At 61.5% G+C, this 25,385-nt stretch overlaps 2 protein-coding genes across 4 annotated transcripts; one reads left to right on the forward strand and one right to left on the reverse strand.

Annotated features, from left to right (window-relative positions):
• The first annotated feature begins 491 nt into the window (after nucleotides 1–491).
• B4GALT2 (beta-1,4-galactosyltransferase 2) lies at nucleotides 492–7,740 on the forward strand. The gene is made up of 7 exons (XM_031601072.2): nucleotides 492–578; nucleotides 3,383–3,743; nucleotides 4,027–4,262; nucleotides 4,353–4,543; nucleotides 4,798–4,920; nucleotides 6,239–6,343; nucleotides 6,495–7,740. Exons 2-7 carry the CDS (start codon nucleotides 3,428–3,430, stop codon nucleotides 6,643–6,645), a joined length of 1,122 nt encoding a protein of 373 aa, XP_031456932.1. The 5' UTR covers nucleotides 492–578; nucleotides 3,383–3,427; the 3' UTR covers nucleotides 6,646–7,740.
• Nucleotides 7,741–7,828: 88 nt separating this feature from the next.
• Nucleotides 7,829–23,657, reverse strand: SLC6A9 (solute carrier family 6 member 9). 3 transcript variants are annotated; one of them, XM_090146564.1, is made up of 14 exons: nucleotides 23,412–23,657; nucleotides 20,050–20,176; nucleotides 13,328–13,484; nucleotides 13,085–13,216; nucleotides 12,229–12,481; nucleotides 12,026–12,158; nucleotides 11,610–11,744; nucleotides 11,436–11,539; nucleotides 11,129–11,366; nucleotides 10,826–10,960; nucleotides 10,365–10,464; nucleotides 10,155–10,255; nucleotides 9,871–10,041; nucleotides 7,829–9,692 (listed from the first exon to the last, which is right to left on the reverse strand). In XM_090146564.1, the coding sequence occupies exons 2-14, from the start codon at nucleotides 20,077–20,079 to the stop codon at nucleotides 9,480–9,482; spliced, it is 1,902 nt and encodes a 633-aa protein (XP_090002690.1). In that variant the 5' UTR covers nucleotides 20,080–20,176; nucleotides 23,412–23,657; the 3' UTR covers nucleotides 7,829–9,479. The 3 variants fall into 3 exon arrangements, with proteins under 3 accessions (XP_090002690.1, XP_031456898.1, XP_090002689.1); XM_031601038.2 differs by lacking the exon at nucleotides 23,412–23,657 and adding an exon at nucleotides 22,201–22,421; XM_090146563.1 differs by lacking the exon at nucleotides 23,412–23,657 and adding an exon at nucleotides 16,292–16,513 and having other exon boundaries at nucleotides 20,050–20,171.
• Nucleotides 23,658–25,385: the final 1,728 nt, after the last annotated feature.

A 25,385-nucleotide genomic window follows, 5' to 3' on the forward strand; every position in this document is an offset into this window, starting at 1 on the left:
CCCCGCGGAACGGCCGGCGGTGGGCTGAGCGCTCGGGGGGAGCACCGCGAGGGCCTTTAGCTGCGCCGCTGGGGAACAGAGCACGGGGTGCTGGGGGGCAGCCGCACGGCGGTGGGCGCGGGGCCTTCGGAGGCTGCTAAAACCCACCGGGGCCGGGCAGAACCGAGGTCGGAAGTAACGGCGCTGCCCCGAGCCCCCTCGTGGCTCCTCCTGCCCGGCCCGGCGCTGCGGGGCGCCGCTCGATCTCGTCGGCCTACGAGGCCCTTCCAGCGGCCGCCTCGCCCGGAGCGGCGGCGCAGGCCCGGCCCGGCGGGGAGGGGAGGAGCGGGGCGGGGCGGGGCGACCCCGCCCGGTGCGGCGGCGGCGGGCGGAGCCGGCGTGCGGGGCGCGGCCCGTCTCCCTGCGGTTCTCGGCGGTGCGGCGGCGGCGGCCCGGCCGGCAGGGCCCCCGCAGCCCCGGCATGGGCGCCCGCGGGCCGGCGGCCGGGGGAGGCGGCGGGGGCCGCTGACCGCGCCGGGGCCGCGGGAGGAGGTGGCGGCGGCGGAGGCGGCGGCGGGGGACGGTGCGGGGCGGCCGCGGTGAGTGGGGCCTGGGCGGGTGGGGGGCGGCGGGGGGCCCCGGGCCGCGTAGGCCTCGCGGCGGGTGGGCCCCGGCTGCGGGCCCCGGGGCGCGGGGGGAGGCGCCGGCTGCGTGGGGCCTCTGGGCCTCGTCCCCGCACACGTGTGTGCCGCCCACGGGCTGTGCCGGGCGGGCCTGGGCCCGGCTCCCGGGGGGAGGGCTGTGGGAATGCCGGGTGCTGTGAGGAGTGCGCCCGCACCGGTGCGCGAGCGGGGATGGGCAGCCGGCCGGGCACGGCGGCGGGCGCTGATGGTGGTCAGTGTGGAGTCGGGCTGAAAAGCGCTGCTGGCATCGAGCAGGGCAGGGCGGTAACGGCCTGATGCTCCGTGCTCGGGTATGGAGTAATGCGATATGAAGGCCTCGCCGCTTAAGAGAGCGTTCTGAAAAGCTGCGTGCGGCGGTAATGTCCATCAGCGCTCGGCTCTAAAAGTCTCTCTGAGTCCCTTCCAGGAGAAAATACTCTGCTGTCGGCTTGTTCCTAGCCTTCCCGGAAGTTTCTGCGTTCCCTGAGGACCGCAAGGTTGAGGAGGTTCACTGAGTGTTCTCTGTGCTGTCCCTGCAGCACCAGGACCTTCGGGTCCCTCTACTCCTCCTCCCAGCCTGGAGCTGCAGTTTGAGCCCTTGGGATGCTGAGGGGAGAGGACCGGAGCCCCCCACATCCCAGCAGCACCCTGTGCCTAAAGGACAGGTGTGTCCTGCAGCAGGCATGGCCAGCCCTGTTGCCCCAGGCACTGGGGTGTGTGTTGTGGGAGAGGTGCAAGGGCAGGTCCTGCTAGTTGAGCCCAACTTCTCGCAGCCTGTTTGGTATAGACAGTGTGTTGAGGGTTACGTCATGTTTAATAGCCCCAGTGGACCTTCACGCCAGGAATTTGCTTGTGTTTTTTGCCTATTTTGCTCTTGGCCTCCACAGCATCCCGTGGCTGTGGTTAAATCAAAAGCTTTGCTTTTGTTTGCACTGAAGCAGCCATCAGCCCTTACAGCATGGGGAGCATCATGCTCCCCTCATGGTGTAAGCTCCCAGGCGAAGGGGATGGATGCCCTAAAACTTGTCCCACTTGTTCCTGGCTCTACCTGTTCCTCTCCATTTGGCTATGGAGGTGCTGCTGTGTGCTGCATGGTGCCGGTCAGACCTGCCTCCCTCAGGAAATGCTTTGGAGAGTTTTCTGGCAGGCAACCCCACACTGCAGCTGAGGCTCCAGTCAATGTGGGACACTGTGACCACGGGACAGATTGAGAGCTAACAGCAAACTCAGCTTTTCTTGTGCCCTGAGCACAAGAAATCACAAAGAGTGATTTCCTCAAAAGTGTCTGGCTATCAGGTCAGGGTCCTGTGCTGTGCATGGGAAGGAGTGCGTTGGGCTTGGAGCCTTTCCTGGCTCCTCTCTGCTTCCTGTGCTTGTGTGCACAGGGTGTGCTAGGGTCAGGCAGGAGCCCCTGCTTCACACCTTGGCTCTACTCTGCGTTCCCACTGTGTGTCACCATCACCACAGGCTCTGTGCCTGCTGTTGCCCTGAAGGCCCCCCAGCTTGGTCTGGCAGCTGCTGGTGGGTTGGCCCTGAGGCTTTGGGCCGGCTGCCAGCACCCTCAGGTCCTAATTGCACGCATTCTGGGGGATCCTGCCACAGCTCCCCAGCTGCTGGGCCCCTTAGAGTCCATGCTGTGGCACTCACCTACCCCAGGGTTCCACTTTTGATGTTCCTGCCTTAGCAGCTTGCCCTAGGGAGGATTGCAGGCAGGGACTGGAGATCATGATGGGCTTGGTCATTCCTCTCCAAGGCATGCTGCTGTGCTGCAGGTCCAGCCCCTGTTCAGGACTGGAAAGGGCAGGATGGGAGGGCTCGACTCAGCCTGGGTGCCACCTTCCCAGCAGAGCTCTGGCCTGGCTCCAAGTGTCATGTTGTGAGATAAGGAGACCCTGGCAGCTCCCTGGGCACAGTGTTCCAGGAAGTTCAAGCAGCAGGAGCAGACGAGGGAACTATGCTGCTGCTGTGAGTTGGACTCCCCTGGAGGTGACAGGGACCCCTTGGGGGCTGCCTGCCCGGCCCTGTTCCATCCTGCCTATGTCTGCCTGCAGCTGCTGGCTTTACTCAGTGCCCTGACAGCTGCTGCTTTCCCTCCCAGGGGCAGCTCTGCCGGCACGACTTCTGTTGCTGGCCCTATTTTGGAACCAGCGCTGGGGCAGTCGGGAGTGGGAACAGGAGGATGTGATGCCTTGGGCAGAAGGGGCTGGTGAGGGTACCCACAGTCCCCTGGGGGGACCTCAGACCTGCTGTGTTTTGAAGTGTGACTTTCTGCAGGGACTCAGCCTCTGTGGGGGCTCTTTGGGGCAACTTTGGGGAAATCCCCATTCCCTGCCTCAGAGCTGAGAGTGGGTCTGTCCCTTTGAATCAGACGGGACCTGCTGCTGGGGAACACCTCTTTGTGCTCCACTTTGCTGGAAGAAGGCATTGGATGATGTGCTTACTTGAAGGCAAGATGGGGGACCGCATGGAGACTTGACGTGAGTGCAGGGGTGTCCACTTTGACCAGGAACTGGACAAAGCTGGGGTCCCTGCTGCTCACCTAGCTGGGCTCTCCTGCCTTATGCTCAGCTCTGGTTCCTCTTGTGCGTTCACAACTGTGTTTTCAGAGCAGAGGCTCTGAGCAGTGTCCTAGCCTCTTCATCAGGCTTGATCTGCCCTGCTGGCACTGGAGCTGAAGTCAGGTCTCACCAGCAGAGTAGGGCAGTGGCTGGCCGCAGCCTGACCATAGGGTGTCTCAGCAGGATTGGAACCGTGGCTGGAGCTGCCTGCCTCCCTGTGCCCAGAAGATGACCAGGTTGCTCTTGGGGGTGACCCTGGAAAGGATTTGCAAGGCCGTGCTGCTGCTCTGCCTGCTCCACTTTGTCATCATCATGATTCTCTACTTTGATGTCTACGCGCAGCACCTGGACTTCTTCAGCCGCTTCAATGCCAGGAACACCTCGCGCGTGCATTCTTTCTCCAACTCCTCTCGGCCCAACAGCACGGCTCCCAGCTATGGCCCAGCTGGCGCTGAGCCCCCGTCCCCCAGCGCCAAGCCCAACACCAACCGTTCTGTCACAGAGAAGCCCTTGCAGCCCTGCCAGGAGATGCCCTCTGGCTTAGGTGAGATGTGCAGGATGAGGGGGGGAGGTTGGGTGCTGGTGGAGGATGTCCCTGAGCAAGGCTTTCTGGTGGTCCCAGGGTGGAGAAACTCAAGGCTTACATTGGTACCAGCACAGTTGATAGCAAATGGAAAAGGTTTTGTGAATCCTTTGTCCTCGGCAGTGCTGGTCCCCCCCCTGTGGGTCCCCTTTGTTTGCTCTGCTGACCCAAGTGGGAGCAGCAGGTGACCATGACCTGTCCTGTGTCCTCTACTGCTGCCATCGCTCTGCCTGGGCTCTTGCAGTCGGGCGCCTGCTCATCGAGTTCAGCTCCCCTATGAGCATGGAGCGAGTGCAGCGAGAGAACCCCGATGTGCGCCTGGGTGGCAAGTACACCCCCCCAGATTGCCTGCCCCGGCAGAAGGTGGCCATCCTCATCCCCTTCCGGCACCGCGAGCACCACCTCAAATACTGGCTGCACTACCTGCACCCCATCCTGCGCCGGCAGAAGGTGGCTTATGGCATCTACATCATCAACCAGGTGAGTAGGGCAGGGGCTATAGTGGGCAGTGGGGCTATAGTGGACAGTCTGTGCATTGCTGAGCTCTGTGCCATGTGTTCTTGTCCACAGTATGGCGAGGACACCTTCAACCGGGCTAAACTGCTCAATGTGGGCTTCCTGGAGGCACTCAAGGATGACGAGGAGTACGACTGCTTCATTTTCAGCGATGTGGACCTCATCCCCATGGATGACCGCAACCTATACCGCTGCTATGAGCAGCCACGGCACTTTGCTGTTGGCATGGACAAGTTTGGGTTCAGGTGGGCGCCTGTGCAGCTGTGATGTTCAGGGCAGGGCTGGAATGGCCCTTGTGGGGTTAAAGCCAGGGATGTCTGGTGGTTGCCTGGGGCGTGCATAGGGTCAGTGGCTTAATTTGAGGACATGAGATGGCAGAGGGTGCAAGGCCTTCAGAGTGTCACAGTGAAGGGCTGTTGCTTGTCTATGGATTTGGGGTCCCCAGTGGGACTGGTCCTGTTCCTTGCCTGCTCCTGATCTCTTTGCTCTCACTCTGCAGGTTGCCCTATGCAGGGTATTTCGGCGGTGTCTCTGGGCTGAGCAAGTCCCAGTTCCTAAAGATCAATGGCTTTCCCAACGAGTACTGGGGCTGGGGAGGAGAGGACGATGACATCTTTAACCGGTAGGTGCCGCTCCTTGGCTCAGAAGTTGCTGGGATTTGCTGGTACTCCCTGCTGAGAACAGCCCTGGCGCAGTAAGCAGACACGAGCTCCATGTCTGCAGGGTACATGCGTGTTGGGTCCCTGCCACGTAACAAAGAGGAGTTTAATTACCCTCTGTGTGCTCCAGGTTGCCAGGACTGGGAACAGCACGCTTGTGCCATGAATCGAACTAGCATGTATGGGGGTGTTGGGCAGCACTTGGAAGTGAATCTGTCTGGCATGGTGGGGCCCAGCCTCCCCTCTTGCTCTTTGTGATCAGTATACTGTGATTTCAAACCACATGAGCAGGAAAGCCTGCCTGCAGGTGCTGTTCCAGGCTGGGATCAGGATATATAAAACTTGAAAGTGGCTCCGTAGTGACTGCTCAGCACCGGAACAGGCACTTCTGCCTGCAGCCAGCAGGCTGCAGCAGATCCGCGTGTAAATCCTTCCGTTTGATACAGGAGCCAGAGAACTTCAGCACTGTTTCCAGCACGGCCTGTGACACTGCCCAGCAGTGACACACATGAGCAACTTGTGGCTCGTGTGGCACTACAGCACCTCAGGGTGGCATAAGCTGATAATCCTTAGCAAATGCTGTGTGGCAGAGCATTTGTGGTCCCCCTCTGGAAGTAAGCAGCTCAAAGACATGATCCCAGATGAGGCAAAGTGCAGCATGCTGAGCTTTCTGGGAGATTTAGCCAGCCATTAAAATGTGTGAAGGGGCCTGAGGGGGCTGTGTCACCACTTGGCTGCTCTAGCAGCTGAATCTCAGCTTGCTCACTTACCAAGCCAGAGGTGGTTGTGTGGCTGGGATGAGGAGAGGTTTCTCTTCGTGAGCTGGGATCTCTCCAGCTTTCTTAGTCCCACTTGGCCTCTCAACTTTAAATGAACTATTCTAGGCGGAGAAGATCTCTCCCCACCTGCTGGCTGCACAGGCGGAAAAAAGCAATTGAGGCCAGAGCTGTGCTGCATGAAGGGAAGGGCAGGGCTCTGGCATTTGGAGAATGTAAACAGCAGTGGCTTCAGAGCTATGGAGGAATAGTGGAGTTTGCTTAGCACCAGCTGTCTGCCTGAAGTGCTGAAGGTCTCCTGAAGCTGGTAGTGTTTTGGTCATGGCCTGCTGTTGAGTGAGCTACATCCTTGGCCATGGGCACTGTCATAGCTGTGGCCTGGCTTAGCACAACCTTGTTTCTCATTTAGCTATGGACAGGTTTATTTTTGATGAAGACCCTTGGGAAAATATCCTACCCTGGTGTCCTGGTGGCACACTGATCCCCATCTGCTTGCATCCTCCAGGATCTCCCTGAATGGCATGAAGGTGTCGAGGCCTGACATCCGCATCGGGAGGTATCGCATGATCAAGCACGAACGTGACAAACACAATGAGCCCAACCCACAGAGGTGAGCTGGAGGTGCCAAGCCCTTGCTATTGTACCTGTGGCTATCAGTTTTGCTCATGCCTCTGAGGTCCTACTCTGGGCTCACTGGCATACTGCCATTGCAGCAGGCATCCCCCTTCACCCCCGCCTCATCCCGCTCCTGTTTCCACCAGATTCACCAAGATCCAGAACACCAAAATGACCATGAAGCGGGATGGGATCAGCTCACTGCAGTACCGGCTGGTGGAGGTGTCACGCCAGCCCATGTACACCAACATCACGGTGGAGATTGGCAGGCCGCCCCCACGCTTGGCCCGGGGTTAGTGCTTGCCCTGCAGGCAAAGCTGCATGGAGCTGGTGCTCTGTGCCAAGGCTGGCTGGACGCTGTGGATGTTGCCCCAGCCCCCGGGCAAGGACTGAACGGGGATGTTTTCTGCCTACTCTGCTGCCTTTTGGAGACGGCTGTGCCCCAGCCCACCTGTTGGTCCTGAGGATTTCTGCAATCTGTTGTCCCCCCTTTTCCCTATCCTTACAAGTGTGTTTCCAGAACCCCCATATTATGCGTGTTGGCTGAAGCACCCGTCTGCCCTGCGCGCAGCTCCCAGACAGAGGGAGGGGACAATCCCAGCCCCGGTGAGGAGCCCCTTGCCCATGCTGGCTCCTGCCTGCACCCTAGGAGCGAAGGATGAGCCCCAAGGTCAGCCTAGCACCCAGTCCCTGGTGCTGCGAGAAGTGGGGTGCAGGCTTCCCCCTTCGCCAGTGCTGGAGCTGTTACTACCCTGGCTGAAGGCAGGGGGAGTAGGCCAGGCCCCCACAGCAGGCAGGGTCGGACACACAGATGTGGCTCGCTGTCTTCCTCTGCTTTAGTCTGGTGCTCAGGGCTGGGTCTCAGCTCTGCTAAACAGCGACCTCTGGTTAGCAAACACCCCTCGCTGTGCCTCAGTTTCCTCGGGGCTGGCAGCCACGTCCCCTTTTCCCTCTCTGAAGGCAGATGCTGTGTGCGTGTCCCTGTTAACCCACACGTGCACCAGCTCTCCCCACTTTGGGCAACAGGGTGACGTGAAACCTCAGAGCCCCTCTTGGCCAGGGGGCTGCCCCGGGGCTCTCCACCCAGATGCTATTTGCAGGCAGTGGGGACTGGCTGGCTCTGCCCTTGCTGCTCTCCAGCTTCCCCTCTTCAGCTCTGGGGCAGGGAGGAGAGGACAGGGCCATGTGGGGCAGGTGCCCCATCTCTCCCCACTTCCCCTCCTTGGGGCTGGGGGCACAGCCACCCCTCTGCAGCCAGCTGGAAGAGCTGGGCAGCAGGGGCACTGGCAACTTTTGTACATTTGAATGTGACCCTTTTTTTGAGCGTACATTGAATGCAGCATTCGGTCGTAGAGACCTGGGTTTTTGTATTTAATAAAAATTTCAAAAGTTCACAGGATTCCTAGTGGGAGATCACCATGGGGAAAGGGTAGTTTCTGTCAGCTGGTGAGATGGGTATGCCATGCATCTGCTGGAGATGCACATGCACCAGGCAGAGCACCTGGCTGGCCGTGTGGTGCTTGCTGGGCAAGGAAGTGGAAGATCACAGCATCTAGCTGCAAGTCAAAGCGGGTACAGCCCCTGCATCCCTCAAACCAGGGGCTGCAGGACAAGGTCCCACCTTCTGCTCTCCCAACCCTCAGAGTTGGTCCCTACTTGGTCAGCCCTGGTATCACCTGTCCTGCAGAGGGCTCTGCTACCCATCTTGGCTGCTCGGTGTCAGCCACCCAAGGAGGAAAAGGTGCACCTAAGGGAGGTGATCTCCTGCTCCTACTATCTCCCTCCCCGGGTCCCCAAGAAAGGGCACAGCAGGACACGGACACAGGAATATAAATCTCATTAAAATCTAGGATACTTTAGAAGTCTACACCGGGAGAGACACTGGCACAGGCAGCGCTACCCAGGGACGCACGCGTTATTGCTAACAATTAGAGGTGAACAGTAGCGTCGTGACACATGGGGCAGGGCATGGGCACCATGCAGGAAACCGCGCCTCTCCGCCACACCTGACGGGGGAGCTCGGGTCGGGGCCACGGGAGCTGGAACATCCTTGCCGGGGCTCAGCGCCCTGCTGCCCCTCGCCGTATCCCCACCATGCTGAATCCCTGTGCAAGTCTCAGGGCACAGGGAGCACGGTGCTGGCTGGCAGGGGAGCGGCTGGGGTGGGAAGGGTCCCATCCTCCCCCAAACCCAGAGCTACAGCACGTTGGCTGTAGTTGGAAGACAGATTGAAAATCGCCTGGCCTTCCCAGCGCATCCTGCTCCACTAATACTGGTTGGGGACAAAGTGTACCCAAAAGATGGCTCGGAGCGAGTGGGCTGGCTCAGCCCTCCACACCTCCCCTGGTACCTCTTGCTAGCAGCAGCTGAGGGCCAATCCACCCTGCTCCCCCTTAGCACCATGGAAGGTCCCCAACACGTGCCAGGCAGCGGGGCCACCAGGCACCCACGCTGCCCACGGCTGCTCCCAGCTTTGCTGGGACAACTGCAGCCCCCAGCACGGGGTGTGCTGCATGGACGGGGTTGTGCGCACCGTGTGCGTGCGCAATGCACAGTGTGCCTCCTGCACAGCTGCAGGTACTGAGTGTGCGTGCCCATGTGCGTGGGGTGTGCGCTCACCCTCACGCACGCGTGCCTAAGTGCTTGTACCGTGTGCTGCTGGTGCAGGCAGCGTGCTCACCCCATTCCCCCCTGTGCTCCATGCACCGCTGGGGGGTCCCTGCCACGTCACCCCCTGCCACCATGGCCCTGTGGGACCAGGCCCAGGAGATTCATGTCCTGTCCCAGGCACAATGCCCCCACAGTGTCCCCACTCCCACCTGATGCCCTCTCCACCTGTGCGGCCTTGAGGGTACCGGTCCCCTGCAAAGTGCCTCTGGCTCCCGGCCCTCCCAGGGCTGTGCCCTCTCCTCTCTTGTCCCAGCATCGCACATGAAGGTTACCGTAAACATGGGGGTTAACAAACGCCACAGAGGGGAGGGGGTTAACCAGAGAGGAGGTCGGGGGTCTCGGGGACGGTCGCTGAGAGCCCCCCGCCATCCGGTGCGGCCTGGAGCCAGGCTCCGCCAGCGGAAGGTGCGAAAGTGTCACCGCGCGGGAGGGGTTAGAGGGGGTGCGGGGACGGCGGGGGGTCACAGTCTGGAGTCCTGGCTGTGAGCCGAGCCGTTGCTGCCCTGAGCAGGGGACGCAGCCGCGGCCTCGTTCCGTGCTTTCTCCGGGTGCAGGGGCTGCACCTCCAGGTGGGACTCGGTGGAGGGGCTGAATGCTGGGGCGTAGCGCCCGCTGCGGTGCTCTGCCAGCGCCGGGCCCCAGTCCTTGCTTGCCTTGGTTGCGTTTTTCAAGCGCTGGAAAGAAACGGAGATGGTGGGGGACAAGGTCAGCGTCACCATCACACCCTGCCCCAGCCACCCCAGCAGCTTCCATCCATCCCATGGGTGCTGCCTGCACACAGTGGGGTGCTGAAAGCTCCAGGGTAAGGGACAGCCCCCAGGTGGGACATGGGGACCAGACTCAGTCACCCACCTCCAGTAGCGTGTCCCCCTCGGAGTGGCACACTTTGTAGATGGCATAGATGGGGATGCAGATGACGGAGGAGAGCGCCATGAGGAAACCGATGCTGATGGCCCAGGTAGGGTAGACGTACTCGTTGTAGGAGATGGGTCGGTACTGGATCACTGTGAAGACCAGGATGAACTGGGGAGGGACAGGCAGGATCAGCTGGTGGGGAGCAGCCAGCCCTGCTCTGTTCCCCCCACACCTGTGCCCCACCTCCCACAGCCCCCGTGCCCCCTGGTTGCGATGCTCACAAAGATGATGGCAGGGGAGATGAAGCGCCAGCAGATCTGGAAGAAGAGTGGCGGCGGGAAGCCTAGCATCATCTCGATGTCCTTAAAGTAGTTGCGGTGCCCTGTGGGGACAGGCGGCTGTCAGCCCCCATGGTGGGACTCTCATGCCTGGCACACCTCAAGATGCTGGCACGCAGAAAGCCACTAACTGGGCAGTCATGGGAAACCTACCATAGATGTACATGATGGCAACACACATGATGCAAGAGATGACAACCAGGGAGAAGCTGGCAGCATAGTTGTCCATCAACAGCAGCCAGTAGATGCCCGCCTGTGAGAAGGATGTGTTGGAGTGGCACCTCCATGGCAACACGCTGCCTGGGTGCCACCACAGTTGGCATGGCAACAGCAAGCCCTGGGTGTCACCACCACCATGGGCTGTCATGGCAACAAGGCAATCATCGTTATGGCAATGGCCAGTTGCTACAGGTGGCACCACAACAAGCCAGGCCAACACTATAAGCTCTGGTGTGGCACTGGTGCCATCGTGGTCACACAGCAACACCAGGCCACAAGAACCAAAAGCAGTGGTTATGGCAATGGTGCCGATTTGATTCACTGTGTCAACACAGTAAGGTCACCACGGCAGCGGCGTGGGCCCCTGTCCCTACTGGCACCCAAAAACACCCTACCTGTGTGGTGAGTGGGATGCCTAGCAGGAAGCCTGCCACAGCCACCCCCAGTGTCACAAAGGTCTTCCTGCGGATGATCCACTCATTGCCCACCTCATCCACAATGGCCGTGACCAGTGTCTCCAGTAGGCAGAACTGTGTGTGGGCAGAAAGGACAGCTTGTCATCTGGGAAGCACCACCCCACCCCCAGCACATCAGCCTGGCCCCATATCATGTCACTCCATCCCCACTGCGTCACCCTGGCCCCATCACGGCATTTCAGTCCCACCATGTAACCTTCACCTCACCACCCTGTGCTCTACCTGTGTGCCCAGCCCCAGGAGGATGAGCATGAAAAAGAAGAGGATGGACCAGAGTGGAGAGATAGGCAGTAGGGTGAGGGCCTCAGGATAGGCGACGAAGGCCAAGCCGGGGCCATGGTCGGCCACCTTGGAGATGTCCACGCCCAGGTGGTTGGCCATGAAGCCCAGGATGGAGAAGATGACAAAGCCGGCATAGACGCTGGTGGCGCAGTTGGTGATGCTGATGATGATGCTGTCCCTGTTGGAAGAGATGGGTCAGGGCCGACGGTGGGGGCTGGGGAGCAGCAGAGAGCCCAGTGGCACTCACCGGTAGCAGTTGTTGTGGAACTTGTTGTAGGATGCCATGGTGATGAGCCCACCCCAGGCGCAGCCCAGCGAGTAGAAGATCTGCGAGGCTGCGTCACCCCACACCTGCACCCAAGGAAAGGGTCAGCACCACGTCACAGGCCCCCCACCCCCACTGTCCCTCGTCCCTGCTCACCTTGGCATCGAGGATCTTGTCCCACTGTGGGGTCAGGTAGTACATGATGCCAGTGAGGGCCCCTTCCAGCGTGATGCCGCGCACGAAGAGGATGGTGAGCACCACATAGGGGAAAGTGGCCGTGAAGTACACCACCTGTGGGGAGGGATCTCAGTGGGTGGGGCCATGGAACAAAGGATGGGGCTCTAGGCCAGGGGTTGGTGGGGCTATGGGCCACGGAAGGAGTGCCTATGACCACGTGGGAAGAGCTGTGCCCAGAAGGGGCGTGGCCATATCTACAATGGGAGACACATTCCTGATAGGGGAAGCTGCAACCAAAGGATGTGTGGCCAAGCACATAGCGGTGTGGCCATGTCCATATGGGGGCACGGTCATGCCCAGAAGGAGGCATGGTCTAGAGAGGGAGCAGGTGATACCTTTCCCGAGGACTTTACGCCTTTGATGAGGCAGAGGAAGACGACGACCCATGAGACGCCGAGGCAGCCCAGGAGGGGCAGCCGCACCTCGCCCAGGTTCCCGATGTCATCTGAGAGGTTGAGCACGTACCTCCTGAGGGGGGGGACAGCGGGTTCAGCAGTGCTCTACTGCTACTGCCTCCCGCCCGCTTCCCCCCTAGTACCTCCAGTACTCCTTGCTGGGGCTGGTGCGCTTCTGGGTAGCATTGAAGAGGCGGGTGAGGTTGACAGCAGCATGGCTGGAGAGGTTCCCATCCAACACCCCCACGCAGTCGGGCGTGTTCCAGGCGTTGCTGCAGTACGTCCAGGGCAGCACACGCGTCATGGACACAAAGAAGTAGTAGAAGGCAATACAGATCACCACGTTGTAGTAGATCCCGATGTATGTGGACACCACCATCATCCCGTAGCCCACGCCTGGGAACAGCACCGGGGAGGGGTGAGCGGCACGGCGCGGGCAGCATGGGTAGTCGCGGCTGGGGGCGGGTGGCAATAGGGTGAGGAACATGCAGGATGCAGGGTCTTCCTTAGGGCATATAGGGTGTAGCGCTCGCAAGGCTGCAGGCAACCCCTTGGGGTCTGCAGAGCTGGGGGCTGGAACAGCCATGGTAACTTGAGGGCTGCAGGAACCTGGTGACAGTGCCATGCTACAACAGGAAAATGCACCATGAGTTGAGCACACCGTGGTGGCCCAAGTGCCTCTATGGGGATGGCACGTGGCAGCCACGTGTGGCGTGTGCAGGGACGTGTGTGTAATGCTGCAGGGAATGGTAGCGCTGGGCAGGGGCGTTCCTTGTGTGCAAGGTGTGCAGGGAGTGCCAGGAAGCCTGTGCGTGCAGGTGGTGCAGCATGTCCAGGGGGTTGCACAGAGGACTTGTGTGATGTGAGCAGCATGTGTATGCATGCACAAGCTGTGCAAGGCACAGAGGGCTGCAGAAGCTGCAGGTGCCTGTGCGGGGCTGTACAGCATGCTGGAGCTGTGTGCAGGGCACACACTGGTAGGGATAGGCAGCCCCTTACCTTTGAACATGGGGCTGACCCTCCAGACGCCGAGGCAGCCCTGGCTGGCGAACTGCCCGAAGGAAAGCTCCATGAAGAAGAGAGGGATGCCGCAGAACACCAGCATGATGAAGTAGGGGAACATGAAGGCACCTGGCAGGCACAAACCGCAGTGTGAGCGGGCAGCACCCTGCACCCCCCAGCATGGCTCAGCAGCCCCAGCCCTCTTGGGCCCTCCAAAACCCATCCCCCCATAACACCCACCTCCCCCATTACGGTAGCAGAGGTACGGGAAACGCCAGACGTTGCCCAGCCCCACGGCGTAGCCCACGCTGGTCAGCACAAACTCGATCTGGTTGCCCCAGTTGCCACGTTTGACGCTCTTGTCCTGCTTACTGCGCTCCCCGGGCACGGCGCCGTTCTGTGGAGAGATGCCATGGGGAGCCTCAGCTGGGGGGGGCATCCTTATTGGCCCCATTGGAGGGGTGACAGTCGCCGAGCGGGGCTGGGTGGTCCCCAGCATCCTGCCCCATCCCTCCCCAGCGTGGGCTGCCCTGTGCCGGCACCCCCCCCACCACTCATGCACGGTTCCAAGGAGCAGGGGGGCAGCCCCCCTGCCCCACGCCAGCCCCGATGAATAGCTCTCCCTGGAGCCCGGCTGCAGGGAAGGAAGAGCCTGCAAGTCATACAAAGCAGGCTCGGGCGCCTGAGCACAAAGGGACCTCTGTTCCAGTTCCCCCACCCCTTGCGCCTGACAAGAGGGGCCCCGCTGGGTGGCCACTGCCCATGGCCGGGGGGGACCAGCAGACCCCCTGGGCTGTGCCACGAGGCAGGAGCCCCAGGATAGGAGTGGGGTGTGGTGATGAAAACACACGGGGGCTCCCCCCACCCCAGGAAAGGTATTCTGGAGCAGTCACCATCCTGTGCAGGATGGACAGCCCCTGGACCCAGTGTTCCTTACCATGGGGTGCTGGGAGGGGGGGGGAGGCACAATGACGGGGTGCAAGAATAGGAGCTCTGTGTAGGCTGCGACAATGCCAGCTCACACCGGGGACGATGACAACAAAGGGAACAATAAAGGAAATGGGTGCCATCACACCCAGTGGAGATGGCACCCATGGCCCTGGGCTCACACCAACATCCTAGGCTGGGGGCAGGCGATGCTTCGGGAGACCGCTATGCACCCCAAAATTCTCCCACCTCACCTAAAGGGGACGCATGGGATGGGAGCAGCGCAGGGTGCCGGGTTCTGCAGACCCCCCCGTGCCCCCTGCCATCTCCAAGCAGGGCCACAAATGGAGCCGTCGCTTTGGATCTGCTCACGCCGGCGGGGCGCGGGCAGCAGGCGCAGTGCACCAAACCGTGTCATTCGATTAGGGCCGGCACAGGCGGGACGTGATGCCCGGCGACTCCGGCACCGCGCTGCCAAACAAAGCCATCTGCTGCGAGCGGGGCCTGCACGCGCCGGGGGCAGCGGGGGGGCTGCGCAGGCAGTGGGATGTGCAGGAAGGCCATGGAGGTGATTTGGGGTCGGGCTGTGGGGCGGTATGCTGGCTGCGCATATCGGAGTGCCCGTGCCCATGGTACCCCTCAGATGTCCCCGCATCGCCCATTGGCACTGGGTGAGAGGACCCGGGCTGCCCCAGGGTGGGGCTTCTCTCATTGGGTCCTGGGGGTCCCCAAGTGTGGGGTGGCACTGTTCCCATGCTTGGGTGTATTCGAGCGGGTTAATCCCATTGGGAAACCCTGACAATGCCACCGCAATGCCTGCATCTAACAAGCCTTGCTCAGCTTAATGAACAGCACAGCTGACAGAGGGGGGCAGCACACCAGCCTCAATGGGAACAGGTTTTGGGGGGGAGTGCTGCACAACCCCAGTACAGCCAAGTGTCCAAAGGGGACCTCAGCCCCATCCAAAAGCTGAAAAGTCTGTCCGCTCTACTCCCTCTGCTTGGGTGACCCTCACCTGCTGCCCCCATGGGGCACCCCAATGTTAAGGCACCTGGCACCAGTGCACTGAGAGCATTGGTCCTCTGGCACCCCACTCTGCAGCACAGGGCTTGGGCATGTGTGTCCCCAATAAGATGAAAGCCACACGTGTGCCCATGCATGCACACGTGTGCACACGCATGCATGCTCACCCATCAGCCCACTACAAGCCCCCCCCAGTCTGGGAAGGTCATCCTGTCCTTTACACTCATTAACTGCCCAGCTGCATGGCACAAAGGGGGGACCCAAATGCCTGGGAGATGAGCCTCCTCCTGACTTCACACTGTAGGTTTGGAACACTACGTGGGGCAAGGATGCAGGATTCTACTCCCACTCCCCACATTTTCTATGGATATGCAGCCCCAAGTGCATGCACGGAGGGGACCCCAAGCATTTGGGGTGCACCCTTCTTCCCAGGGACACGTGGCAAAAGCATTCCTGGGTCCTACAGCACAGGCACCATCCATCACGGTGCCTGGCACTGCAGTCTTTTTCATGCTAAGCAGAGCTGCCGCGCACAATGGCAGCTTGGCTGGGGTGCCCGGATGCCCCCCACTTCCCAAAGGGGCCATCCCTTCTCCCTGATTTATGGCTGGGAAACCGATGGCTGTGGGGGGGTCCTTCCGGCAGCGGGGGTCACATGGGAAGGGGGTGTCCCTGTGGGGCAACGAGTGGAGGCAGAGCACCTGGGGACTTCACTGTGTCTGCAGTGTGGTTTCCCCCAATTTATTAAATCGTCTCCATGGGGGTATGCCAGGCCACCAGAAGCATTTATCAAGTGCCTTACCAACTCCACCTGGATCGGGGTGGGGAGAGGGGGCAGGTCGTATCTAGGTGCCCTCATTGGGTGCCAAGGCTACTTCAGTGCCAAGCAGGGTGTCAGTCACCCCCCTGATGTTGTTTGTCTGACATCGCATGCCAGGCTATGTGGAGCTGGAGCTGCCAGAAGGTATACATAGCTCTTGCTCACAACAGCCATAGCAGCCGTCCTAAGGTTTCCCCCGGGATAAGCAGGGCAGCCCCCGCCTGGGGAAGGGTCTCCAGGGATCGGGTGACTCAGAAAAGAGTCCCAGGAGCAGAGGGATGGAGCCAATGGGAAAGAGATGTTCTTGGTGCCCTCACCCACCAGCTGGGACTCCTGAGTGCCGTGGGACGAGGGGTACCCTATAATTACCCCAGGTACCTGGGCCCTGCTCTCACCTCCCCACTGACCTGCTGGCAGGGACGGGGGGTCCTCACCTGCCCTTGGCTGTCACCTGGGGGGCCAGGCAGGCCGGCTCCATGCGACCCCATCTTCATCAGCACTTCTGGCTCCTACACAGCAGCAGCTGCTTGCCTGCGTCCCCCTGCCCGCTGCCTCCAGCGCTTGGCATCACGTCCCGCTTGGCCCCTTTGCCCACGAGCTGTGCCCCCGCCAGTCAGGGGGGGCAGGAAGGGGAGGCACAGCGCGCAGCTCACATCCTGCTTAATGAGGCCTCATTAGTGGGGTCCAGCTGTTTGCAGCAGGCACGCTCCAGCAGGCAGAGCTGCCCTCCCTGCGGGATTCATCCTGCCCACGCAGCCCTTGGCTCCTTCCCACACCACAGCACTGGCCACGTCCCCTTGCTGTCCCTCATGTGCTGGCTTGTTCCCATGCCCCCAGCCCCACACAGATGTTCCTGCTCCATTTCCATCACAGGGATGCCATTCAGCCTTGCACCCCGTCCCCATGTGTGTGGGCACGCCTGGGACCTGGCACAGCCCAACACGGGGATGGGGCACTGGGACAAGCCTGCCCGGTGGCACAGCCCCAGCCTGGTCCCACGCCACCTTATCCAGACGTCATCCAACATCATGGGGTCTCTGCAGCCATCGTCACAAGGTCACTGCCCTGCGGGGGGACCATCTGCCTGGCAAGAGGGCTGCACCACAAGCCCTCGTATCACCTAGGCACCCCACAGCCCCACTGCTCAACCCTCAGCCCCACACTGCCTGGGGTGGGCAGGGACCCTCAGCAGGGTGCCACGTCTCACGGGGAGCCCCACGGCGATGCCCGGGGAGTCCCAGCTGCTCACAGCCCCGCGCCACGGCTGGGGAGCACAGCCAAGGCGGCAGCAAGGCGTGATGGTGTGCTGAAGGCAGGGGGACGGGCGGGCTCTTTCAGGAGACCATCTGCGGTCCGGGCAGCAGCAGCTGCGGGCGCACACGTGAAGGGCACACGTGTGTGGGGCGGGCGCTCGGCTCCCCGCACTGCACCCTGTGCTTGTCCCCATCCCCATCCTGCTTGGGATGCTCCCAGGCCATGGAACACCCCTTGGTGCCAGTCCTGGTGTCAGGGACAGAGCGACTCTGCCAAGCCCTCCACATGCAGCAGGGCATTCCCTGCAAGGTGCCCAAAAGAGCAACCCTGTCTCTGCTGCAATGCCATGTGCAGGCCACTTTTGTGCCATCACACATGTCCTTCTCTGGTCACAGCGTCCCCCTCACCCCACACAGCATCCCTCAGTAGGTTGTCACCAACACGTCCCCATGTTGAGCCACAGGCATGGTATATCATGGCAAGAGCAGATACCTGGTGGTACCTGCAGCCCTGTGCCAGCAATGCCAAGCACGTGATCAGCTGATGGGGGCATCAGGGTCCTCCTGAGCCCATAGCTCCTGGTCACCTCTACCCCAAGCCAGGTACCCAGGGTAAGGACAGCGACTGGGGACCAACCAGGTGCCACCATCCCTTAGCCGGGCACTCCACATTGGAGCTGCCTTCCTCCGGCCCCATTCTCATGGCATGGACACGATTCTCCTGGGGCGCTCAGGCAGAAAAATCCCCCGCCGGCCCCCCCACCTCTGCCCCTTGTTATTCCGGGAAGGGCTCCCGCAGCCAAGAGCCACTTCCGCGGCTCCACACGCTGCTGGCCCCCCTGCTTGGGACTGGCGGCACTGCGCTGCTGGGGGTGTCTGGGATGGGCAGGGCCCCTCCAGCTCCATAACCTCAAGGAGCACAGTGCCAGCCGTGCCCCCCAAATGTGGGATGGGAGATGGCAGGAGCCCACCTGAGCCACATGCCCCCACCCCCAGCACAAACGCTGCCTGGCCATGACAGCAAAGCTGCACTGCAAGTCAGGAGCCAGTGGCACGGCTGGAGCCCAAACAAAGTGCTCCGGCAAGAACAAAACAAAATGTCCTTAAAGGACAGCCGGGGAGAGGCTGTCACCCCCCTGTTTGGCCACACAGGGACTGAACCAGCTGCTGGAGCTGCCCTGCATCCTCTTGCCTGTTGGGCACCCACCACTCAACAGCATGACATTCCAATTGTACCAGGACTGACGAGTAAGCACAGACCCCCCAACCCACAGGTGGTGAAACTGAAGCACTGCTGCACATCCTGCAACAGGGGCGTAGCAAGCTTCAGCCATCTCTGTTACCCTGTCCCCCCCCCCGAGGGTGGGCACCCTGAGCCCCATCATGCACACTCCAGCCCCGGAGGCTGTGCATGGTATGGGCACAACAGCAGGATTGTGTCGTGGGACCCCGTCCAGTCACGGGAGTTGCACCTGCTGGCAGGGATTAGAGGGCAGAGCCGGGGCAGCGCTTTGCCAGGCTGTTTGCACAGTGCTGGAGGCAGGCCAAGGAGATTAGCTCCCTTCCTCAATGACCCAGAAAGCTCCACAGCCAAGGTCCTGTCCTGTAGCACCTAACCTCAGGGCGCTCACAGCTGGTCCAGCGCAGGGATGCTCTGGCAGCAGGGATGCTCCCATGCTTCCCATGTTATCTTCCCAGTGCTGCTGCACTCTGCATCTGCCCAGCTAGGGATGCCCACAAATAGGGGAACAGCGCCTGTGGGACAAGGCTGCCAGCACAGTGTGTGCCATGCCCTGTGGTCACCCCTCTGTCCCCAGCATGCCCTGGCCCTGAGGTGAGCTGGGCAAAGACTTGCCAGCAGTGAGTCAAAGATTGATCAGGAGCAGGTGGGTGCTCCTGGTGCCAGGCTCACCCCGCTGTGCCACTAGGGTTGCTCCAGCAAGGGTAAGGGACACAGTAGTGGCACAGATGCACGGGGCTCATGGCAAATGTCACCCACATGCAGGGGCACCGATGCAGCACAATAAGGAACAGCAGAGCCCTGACTCAGCCTTCTGATGTCTTCTGCACCTCCCTGTTCCTAGCTGTAGCACAGCAGGAGAACTGGGGTCCTGCTGAGGGGCCACACTGGGACAAGCAGCACGGAGCCACACACGCACGCTGGAAGTGCCTGCTGGAGCACGCCGCTCCCCTGGCTCCCGGCTTCCCAGGGAAGTGCTGGCTGTGGGCCCTCTGGCTGGAGCGTGCAGCTATTTTGGGAAGCCCCCCGGGAATGGGAGGGCTCTGCAATCATGTTGGCACTGCAGCTCGGTTCACATCTATTGGGGAAAAGGAGAAGCCCAGCCCAGCGTGCGCTCACCTGCCAGATGCAGGATGCTCGGGGCAGCAGAGCTCCAGTTCCCTGTCCTCATAATGAGTCAGGGACAGCAGTGATGGGCATGGGGCCACTGCACCACACACATCTGCACCCGGACACCAAAGCTGTGTGCATGGGGCTGAGGATGGAGGATCGGTGCCTGGCCAGACCTGGCTCTACCTACATCCTATCTCACCGTGTGCACTGGCATGCAGGGAACGTGCAGGGAACCAGCAGGGAGGATGCTCAGGGTAATAGTCCCACTCCCTGCCACTGTAGAACCATGTGCCTGGCACAATGCACTGCGGGTGCTCTTTGCTGGACTCAGAGCATGCACAGCTTTCCCGCCTTCATGCAAAGAGCTGGGGTGGCTGATAAAGCAGCAGAACGCCTGAGCTGGGCGATAGCATCTCCAGGCACAGTGGGACACCACACCCGGAGCCTCGCGAGCAGCAAGCGATCGACCCCCAGCAGCTGCTCCAAGGAGCACCCCCGGCACCAAACCCCATAGGAGCCCTGGTGTCCCACTCCCTCACTCTAGGTCCGTTGCAGGGGCTCCCGGTCCCCGCATCGCAGCACTCACCAGCAGCCCCTCGCTGCACTTCTCGGCCATCCCTGGAGGCTGGAGCGCAATGCCAGCTGCCCGCTGCGGGGTCCCCGTCTTTCCGTCACGCTGGCACTTGCACGCTTCAATCCACTGTCAGAGCAAGCTGGGTAGAGGAGGGGAGAGAAAGCAAGAAGGACGTGACTGGTGGGGTGGGCACTTCCCTGCCCCAGGCCCCCCCTTCCATCCGGGAAGCTACGTGCCATGGGGGGCTGCCCCATACCTGACAGCAGGGTAGGCAGGAGCGGGGCTGGGGTCTCTCCTTGCTCCCACCCCTCCAGCCTCTCCAAAACCCCCAGCACCGCCACGATCGCAGCTCCCAGGTCTTTCCCAAGAAGCGGTTTAAAGATTTACCCGCTGGGACAGACGACCTTGTGGGCAGCTGGCAGCCGGGTGGGCGTTGGGGGCCCCGCACACTGTCCCCCAGCGAGAGCCAGAGCCGAAGTGGCTGCAGTGGGTGGCAGCTTCAGGACTGGGTGCTGAGCGGGGCCAGCACGGGGCTCAGCTGCCGCGGAGAACACAGATGGGAACCGATTGCCTTCTGCCCCGGTGCATCGCGGGCACGTGCGGCACAGGGGGGTTGAGCTGCGGGCTCTGCCGGGACCAGGTGCTGCTGCAGAGGGCATAGGAGGGGGCTGCGACCCCACAGACATTGCTTCTGTCCCATTCTTGGGGTATTGAGGCTGGGGGCACCTCAGTCAGACCACCCCAGGTCACTGATCCATGTAACAGTGCCGATCTGTGCAGATCTCACATTAGCACTCTGTGCCTTTGCTGGCTGGGGAAGGACCCCCAGTCTATGGGTCCCCGATGGGGGATGAGTGCCCCATATTGCTGTGGGTCTACAGCAATCAGCAGAGGGGCACAAGGCCCTGAAGCCATCGAGAGAGAGAGCGTGGATGACAGAGATAATGGGCAGGAGGCCAGAGGACATGGGGCAAGCCCCCAGCCCCAGCTGGAGCCGCTCAGGCACAAGCAGGCTGCAGCTCACAGATACCACTGCCAAACCCCTCCCAAGGTGGACAGCATTTCCCTGGGGGGATAAAATACTGTCACTGTAAGAGGAGGGCAAGCCCTGCTCCCTGTGTGCCGTGGGAATCTGCCAGAAGCGGGGGGCCAGTGGATAGATCTCCTCCTCACCGTGCACCTATCACCACAAGCCAAAGCCTGCCCACCCTGTAGCCCTGAATGCACCCCAGGAACCCATCACCTGCCTGTCACTAGAAAGGGCCCATGGGAAGGGCTGCCACTCCCCCAGGGGTCTGCCAGGCCCCGATAAGGCTGAGCTGTGTGTCTGTGCAGATGCTGCGGTTTGCTGCTGAGCACCCCGCTAGGCAGGCTAGCAGGGATGCAGGACTCAGGGATGCCAATGTGCAGCATCCTCTGGGCATAGGGTGACCCAGGATGCTGTGACAGCCCAGAGCACCCATATCCCGAGACAGGATGGTGTCACACAGGGTCATATCGTGTCACCGCAGAACCCGGGTCACTCTCCCACGGGATGTGGCACCCGGGGGACCCAGCACGGCCGCTGCCACCTGCAAAGCCTTTTCCAACAGCAGCATCCCCATAGCTGCCGGGACTCAACGGCGGAGTACAGAGCCCGGCTCGCCCCGCACCCCTCATCGAGCCCCGGCAGCGATGCGATGCGCCCGGTGCGGCACGGCGGCGGCAGGGGGGGGGCCCGGTTACATCAGCCGCCACGTGGTGGCTGCTCCGCCGTTCCGCCGCCCCGCCCCGGCACATGCCCGTGGAAAATTACCGCCAGCCCCCCGGCCCCGCCACCGGGCCGGGCAGCCCCGCTCCCCGCCGCCCCCCCTCCGGTCCCCGGGCACCGCGCCGGGCGGCCCCGCGCTGCCCCTGCTCCGGGAGAGCAACAGATGCGGGACCGCCCCGCATCCCGCTGCCGCTATCCCGACGCCGGGGCCGCTCCCGGTACCGATCACGGTGCCCCCACCCAGCTCGGCCCCTCCGCCTCCCCCAGCCTCACCGCTTCCCCCGGCCCGACCGCCGCCGCCAGCCCCGCAACCCCCGGAGCGCCGCGCTGGCGTAACCCCGCGCTCCCATCGCGGTTCTCCCGCTGCAACCGGGCCGAACCGAGCAACCGATGCCGGAGGTGCACGCCCTTACCGTGCCCATGCCGCCGCCCGGCCCCTCCCGCCGCACCGGGTGGGCCCACTGAGGCGCCGCCGCGCCGCGCCCGGTCCGTAGCCGGTACCGATACCGGTGAACGCCAGGCCCAGTGCCCACTGCCACCGCCGGTGCTGCCGAGTTAATGAAAGTTTGGAGGTCGGTGGGGGCTGGCACCGCCTCTCGCCCCCGCCGCCGCGCTCCGCCTCCCGGCGCCTCCGCGCTCCCCAGCGGTTTGCTCCGGTACCGGCACCGGGGGCAGCGGGGGCACCGGGCACGCACAAACACGAGTGCACGCCCGTGCATAACAATGCACATACATGTAGAAGCATGCACACGCATGCACATGCAGCCCACAGGCTCGTGGGCCCCACGCAGGCTCACACATGCAAACGTGGGCATGTGTGGGCCACACAAGCGCAGGCATCCTGAGATGGGGCATGCACACACATGCGTCTGTTCACACCCAGCCGCAGCACAGCACAGCACACCGGGAATGCTGCACACAGTGGATCCCACACTGCCAGGGCACGGCACAATGATGGCACTTGGGAATGGTCGTGGGAGCTGGCAGGGACGTGTGTGAGCAACGTGACCGTGGTACAGATGTGTGTGTGCACATACATGTGCACATGTGTCCCTTTTGTGAGTGTCCATGCATATGTCCATGCAGCAATTGTGTGTGCACATCTGTACATGTGTACTTATGTGTGCGTGAGTGTACACGCATCTGGATGCATGCATACTTAAGTGTGCTTCTGCAAACCTCTGTGCCTTATATATATGTGTGTGTGTGTAGAAGCACATGGGTGTGCACGCATGTATCTACTGACAAATCTCTCCATGTGCATGGGTGCACATGTGTGTGCAGCCAGCACTCGCCCCCGCAGCCCAGGCTCGCCAGATGTTTCCAGTAAGGCATGACGGGTGCGCCTGGGGCCGTCCCTTGCCCAGCCCCTCACAGAGGCCTCCCCTTCCCTCCCCTCCCCTCCTTGACAGCTCCACTTATGCTGGGATGGGTGTCTGCATCCCAGCACCCTGCCCTTCACCCTGGATCCCACTCAGCTTGCAGGGCCCCATGGAAACCCCCTTGGAAACCCAAAGCCATTGCCTTAAGCCACAGCTGCACCACCCCCACATCTCCATATCCCCACATCCCCACTTCCCCATTCCCCCATGTCCCTGTGTCCCTACTGGGGAGCATCCCTTACCTGACCCTGCACCGATCTGTGCTATCTCTGCAGGTTGCTTCCTGCTTAAGGAAATCCCCAGCACGGGATGGGGCAGAGGCAGGGCATCAATGGGGTGTGAGCAGCAATGGGAGGGGGTTCCAGTGTGTCTGGTATCTACCCAGTGCCCTGTGCGCACATGCTGCCAGGGGCTGCAAGGATGGGAGACGGCGCGTCACTTCGTCAGTGCTTTCGTTTTGCAAGTGCAGCAGAGCCGGACCCACAGCACCCATAGCAGGAAGGGGAAGGCGGCAAGGCGGCAGTGAAACCAGCGGGTGCTCAGGTCCTCCCACACCCTCACAGCACCTGCGCATGGCTGCTCTGCACCAGACACCATGGAGCCCGCAGGCAGCCTTGCTCCTGGCTGCACTGGGCTTCAAATGCAGCATCTCACATCTGGCATACCATGTCCCACGTGCTGCATCCCACATCTGGCATCCCATATCCCAAATACAGCATCCTGTGCCTGTCATCCTGTCTGAAGCAAGACCAGGCTACAGCTCCCACCCCTGTCCAGTGGTGTGCAGGATGGGAGCAAGCTCTGGCCTCTGCTCACATCCTCTGCTCATTGCTCTCCTCCAAGCAGGAATTGTCCTCCAAACTCCACTTTCTCCAAGCCCCCACTCCCTCCCACCTTTGCTATCCATCCTCTGGTCTGACCAGTGGTGGGAGCGGCTCCTCTCCTCTCCTCTCCTCTCCTCTCCTCTCCTCTCCTCTCCTCTCCTCTCCTCTCCTCTCCTCTCCTCTCCTCTCCTCTCCTCTCCTCTCCTCTCCTCTCCTCTCCTCTCCTCTCCTCTCCTCTCCTCTCCTCTCCTCTCCTCTCCTCTCCTCTCCTCTCCTCTCCTCTCCTCTCCTCTCCTCTCCTCTCCTCTCCTCTCCTCTCCTCTCCTCTCCTCTCCTCTCCTCTCCTCTCCTCTCCTCTCCTCTCCTCTCCTCTCCTCTCCTCTCCTCTCCTCTCCTCTCCTCTCCTCTCCTCTCCTCTCCTCTCCTCTCCTCTCCTCTCCTCTCCTCTCCTCTCCTCTCCTCTCCTCTCCTCTCCTCTCCTCTCCTCTCCTCTCCTCTCCTCTCCTCTCCTCTCCTCTCCTCTCCTCTCCTCTCCCCTCCTCTCCTCTCCTCTCCTCTCCTCTCCTCTCCTCTCCTCTCCTCTCCTCTCCTCTCCTCTCCTCTCCTCTCCTCTCCTCTCCTCTCCTCTCCTCTCCTCTCCTCTCCTCTCCTCTCCTCTCCTCTCCTCTCCTCTCCTCTCCTCTCCTCTCCTCTCCTCTCCTCTCCTCTCCTCTCCTCTCCTCTCCTCTCCTCTCCTCTCCTCTCCTCTCCTCTCCTCTCCTCTCCTCTCCTCTCCTCTCCTCTCCTCTCCTCTCCTCTCCTCTCCTCTCCTCTCCTCTCCTCTCCTCTCCTCTCCTCTCCTCTCCTCTCCTCTCCTCTCCTCTCCTCTCCTCTCCTCTCCTCTCCTCTCCTCTCCTCTCCTCTCCTCTCCTCTCCTCTTCCTCTCCTCTTCCTCTCCTCTTCCTCTCCTCTCCTCTCCTCTCCTCTCCTCTCCTCTCCTCTCCTCTCCTCTCCTCTCCTCTCCTCTCCTCTCCTCTCCTCTCCTCTCCCCTCTCCTCTCCCTCTCCTCTCCTCTCCTCTCCTCTCCTCTCCTCTCCTCTCCTCTCCTCTCCTCTCCTCTCCTCTCCTCTCCTCTCCTCTCCTCTCCTCTCCTCCTCTCTTCTCTTCTCCCCTCCCCTCCTCTCCTCGCCTCCATCTCCATGGGTGCTGTTTCCTGGGGAACTGTGGGTGAATGCAGGCAGACATCCAGAGGGGTGAAAGGTGTGGAGGAAATACCAGCTCCTGGCACTCATCAGCTGCGCTGGCCGAGAGGACAGCAGCTGTTGGAGATTTTCATCACGCCAGACCTGTGGCACAGGGCTACAGAGATCTCCTAGTGCTTGGAGCCATGGTGTATCCAGGAGCTTCTGCTTG

Source organism: Phasianus colchicus, chromosome 9 (genome assembly GCF_987193195.1).
Source record: "Phasianus colchicus chromosome 9, bPhaCol1.hap1.1, whole genome shotgun sequence".
In the NCBI taxonomy this organism is placed as follows: Eukaryota; Metazoa; Chordata; class Aves; order Galliformes; family Phasianidae; genus Phasianus; species Phasianus colchicus.

What these genes read in the sequence shown, in the direction of transcription:
- SLC6A9 (XM_090146563.1), bottom strand. Translation starts at nt 16,351, where the DNA reads ATGAAGATGGGGTCGCATGGAGCCGGCCTGCCTGGCCCCCCAGGTGAC. An exon ending in CTGCTACCGTAATGGGGGAG is followed by an intron (nt 13,217 to 13,327) that starts GTGGGTGTTATG and finishes TGTGCCTGCCAG; the next exon opens with GTGCCTTCATGTTCCCCTAC. An exon ending in ACAAGATCCTCGATGCCAAG is followed by an intron (nt 11,540 to 11,609) that starts GTGAGCAGGGAC and finishes CCTTGGGTGCAG; the next exon opens with GTGTGGGGTGACGCAGCCTC.
- B4GALT2 (XM_031601072.2), top strand. Translation starts at nt 3,428, where the DNA reads ATGACCAGGTTGCTCTTGGGGGTGACCCTGGAAAGGATTTGCAAGGCC. An exon ending in GGAGATGCCCTCTGGCTTAG is followed by an intron (nt 3,744 to 4,026) that starts GTGAGATGTGCA and finishes GGGCTCTTGCAG; the next exon opens with TCGGGCGCCTGCTCATCGAG. An exon ending in ATGGACAAGTTTGGGTTCAG is followed by an intron (nt 4,544 to 4,797) that starts GTGGGCGCCTGT and finishes CTCACTCTGCAG; the next exon opens with GTTGCCCTATGCAGGGTATT.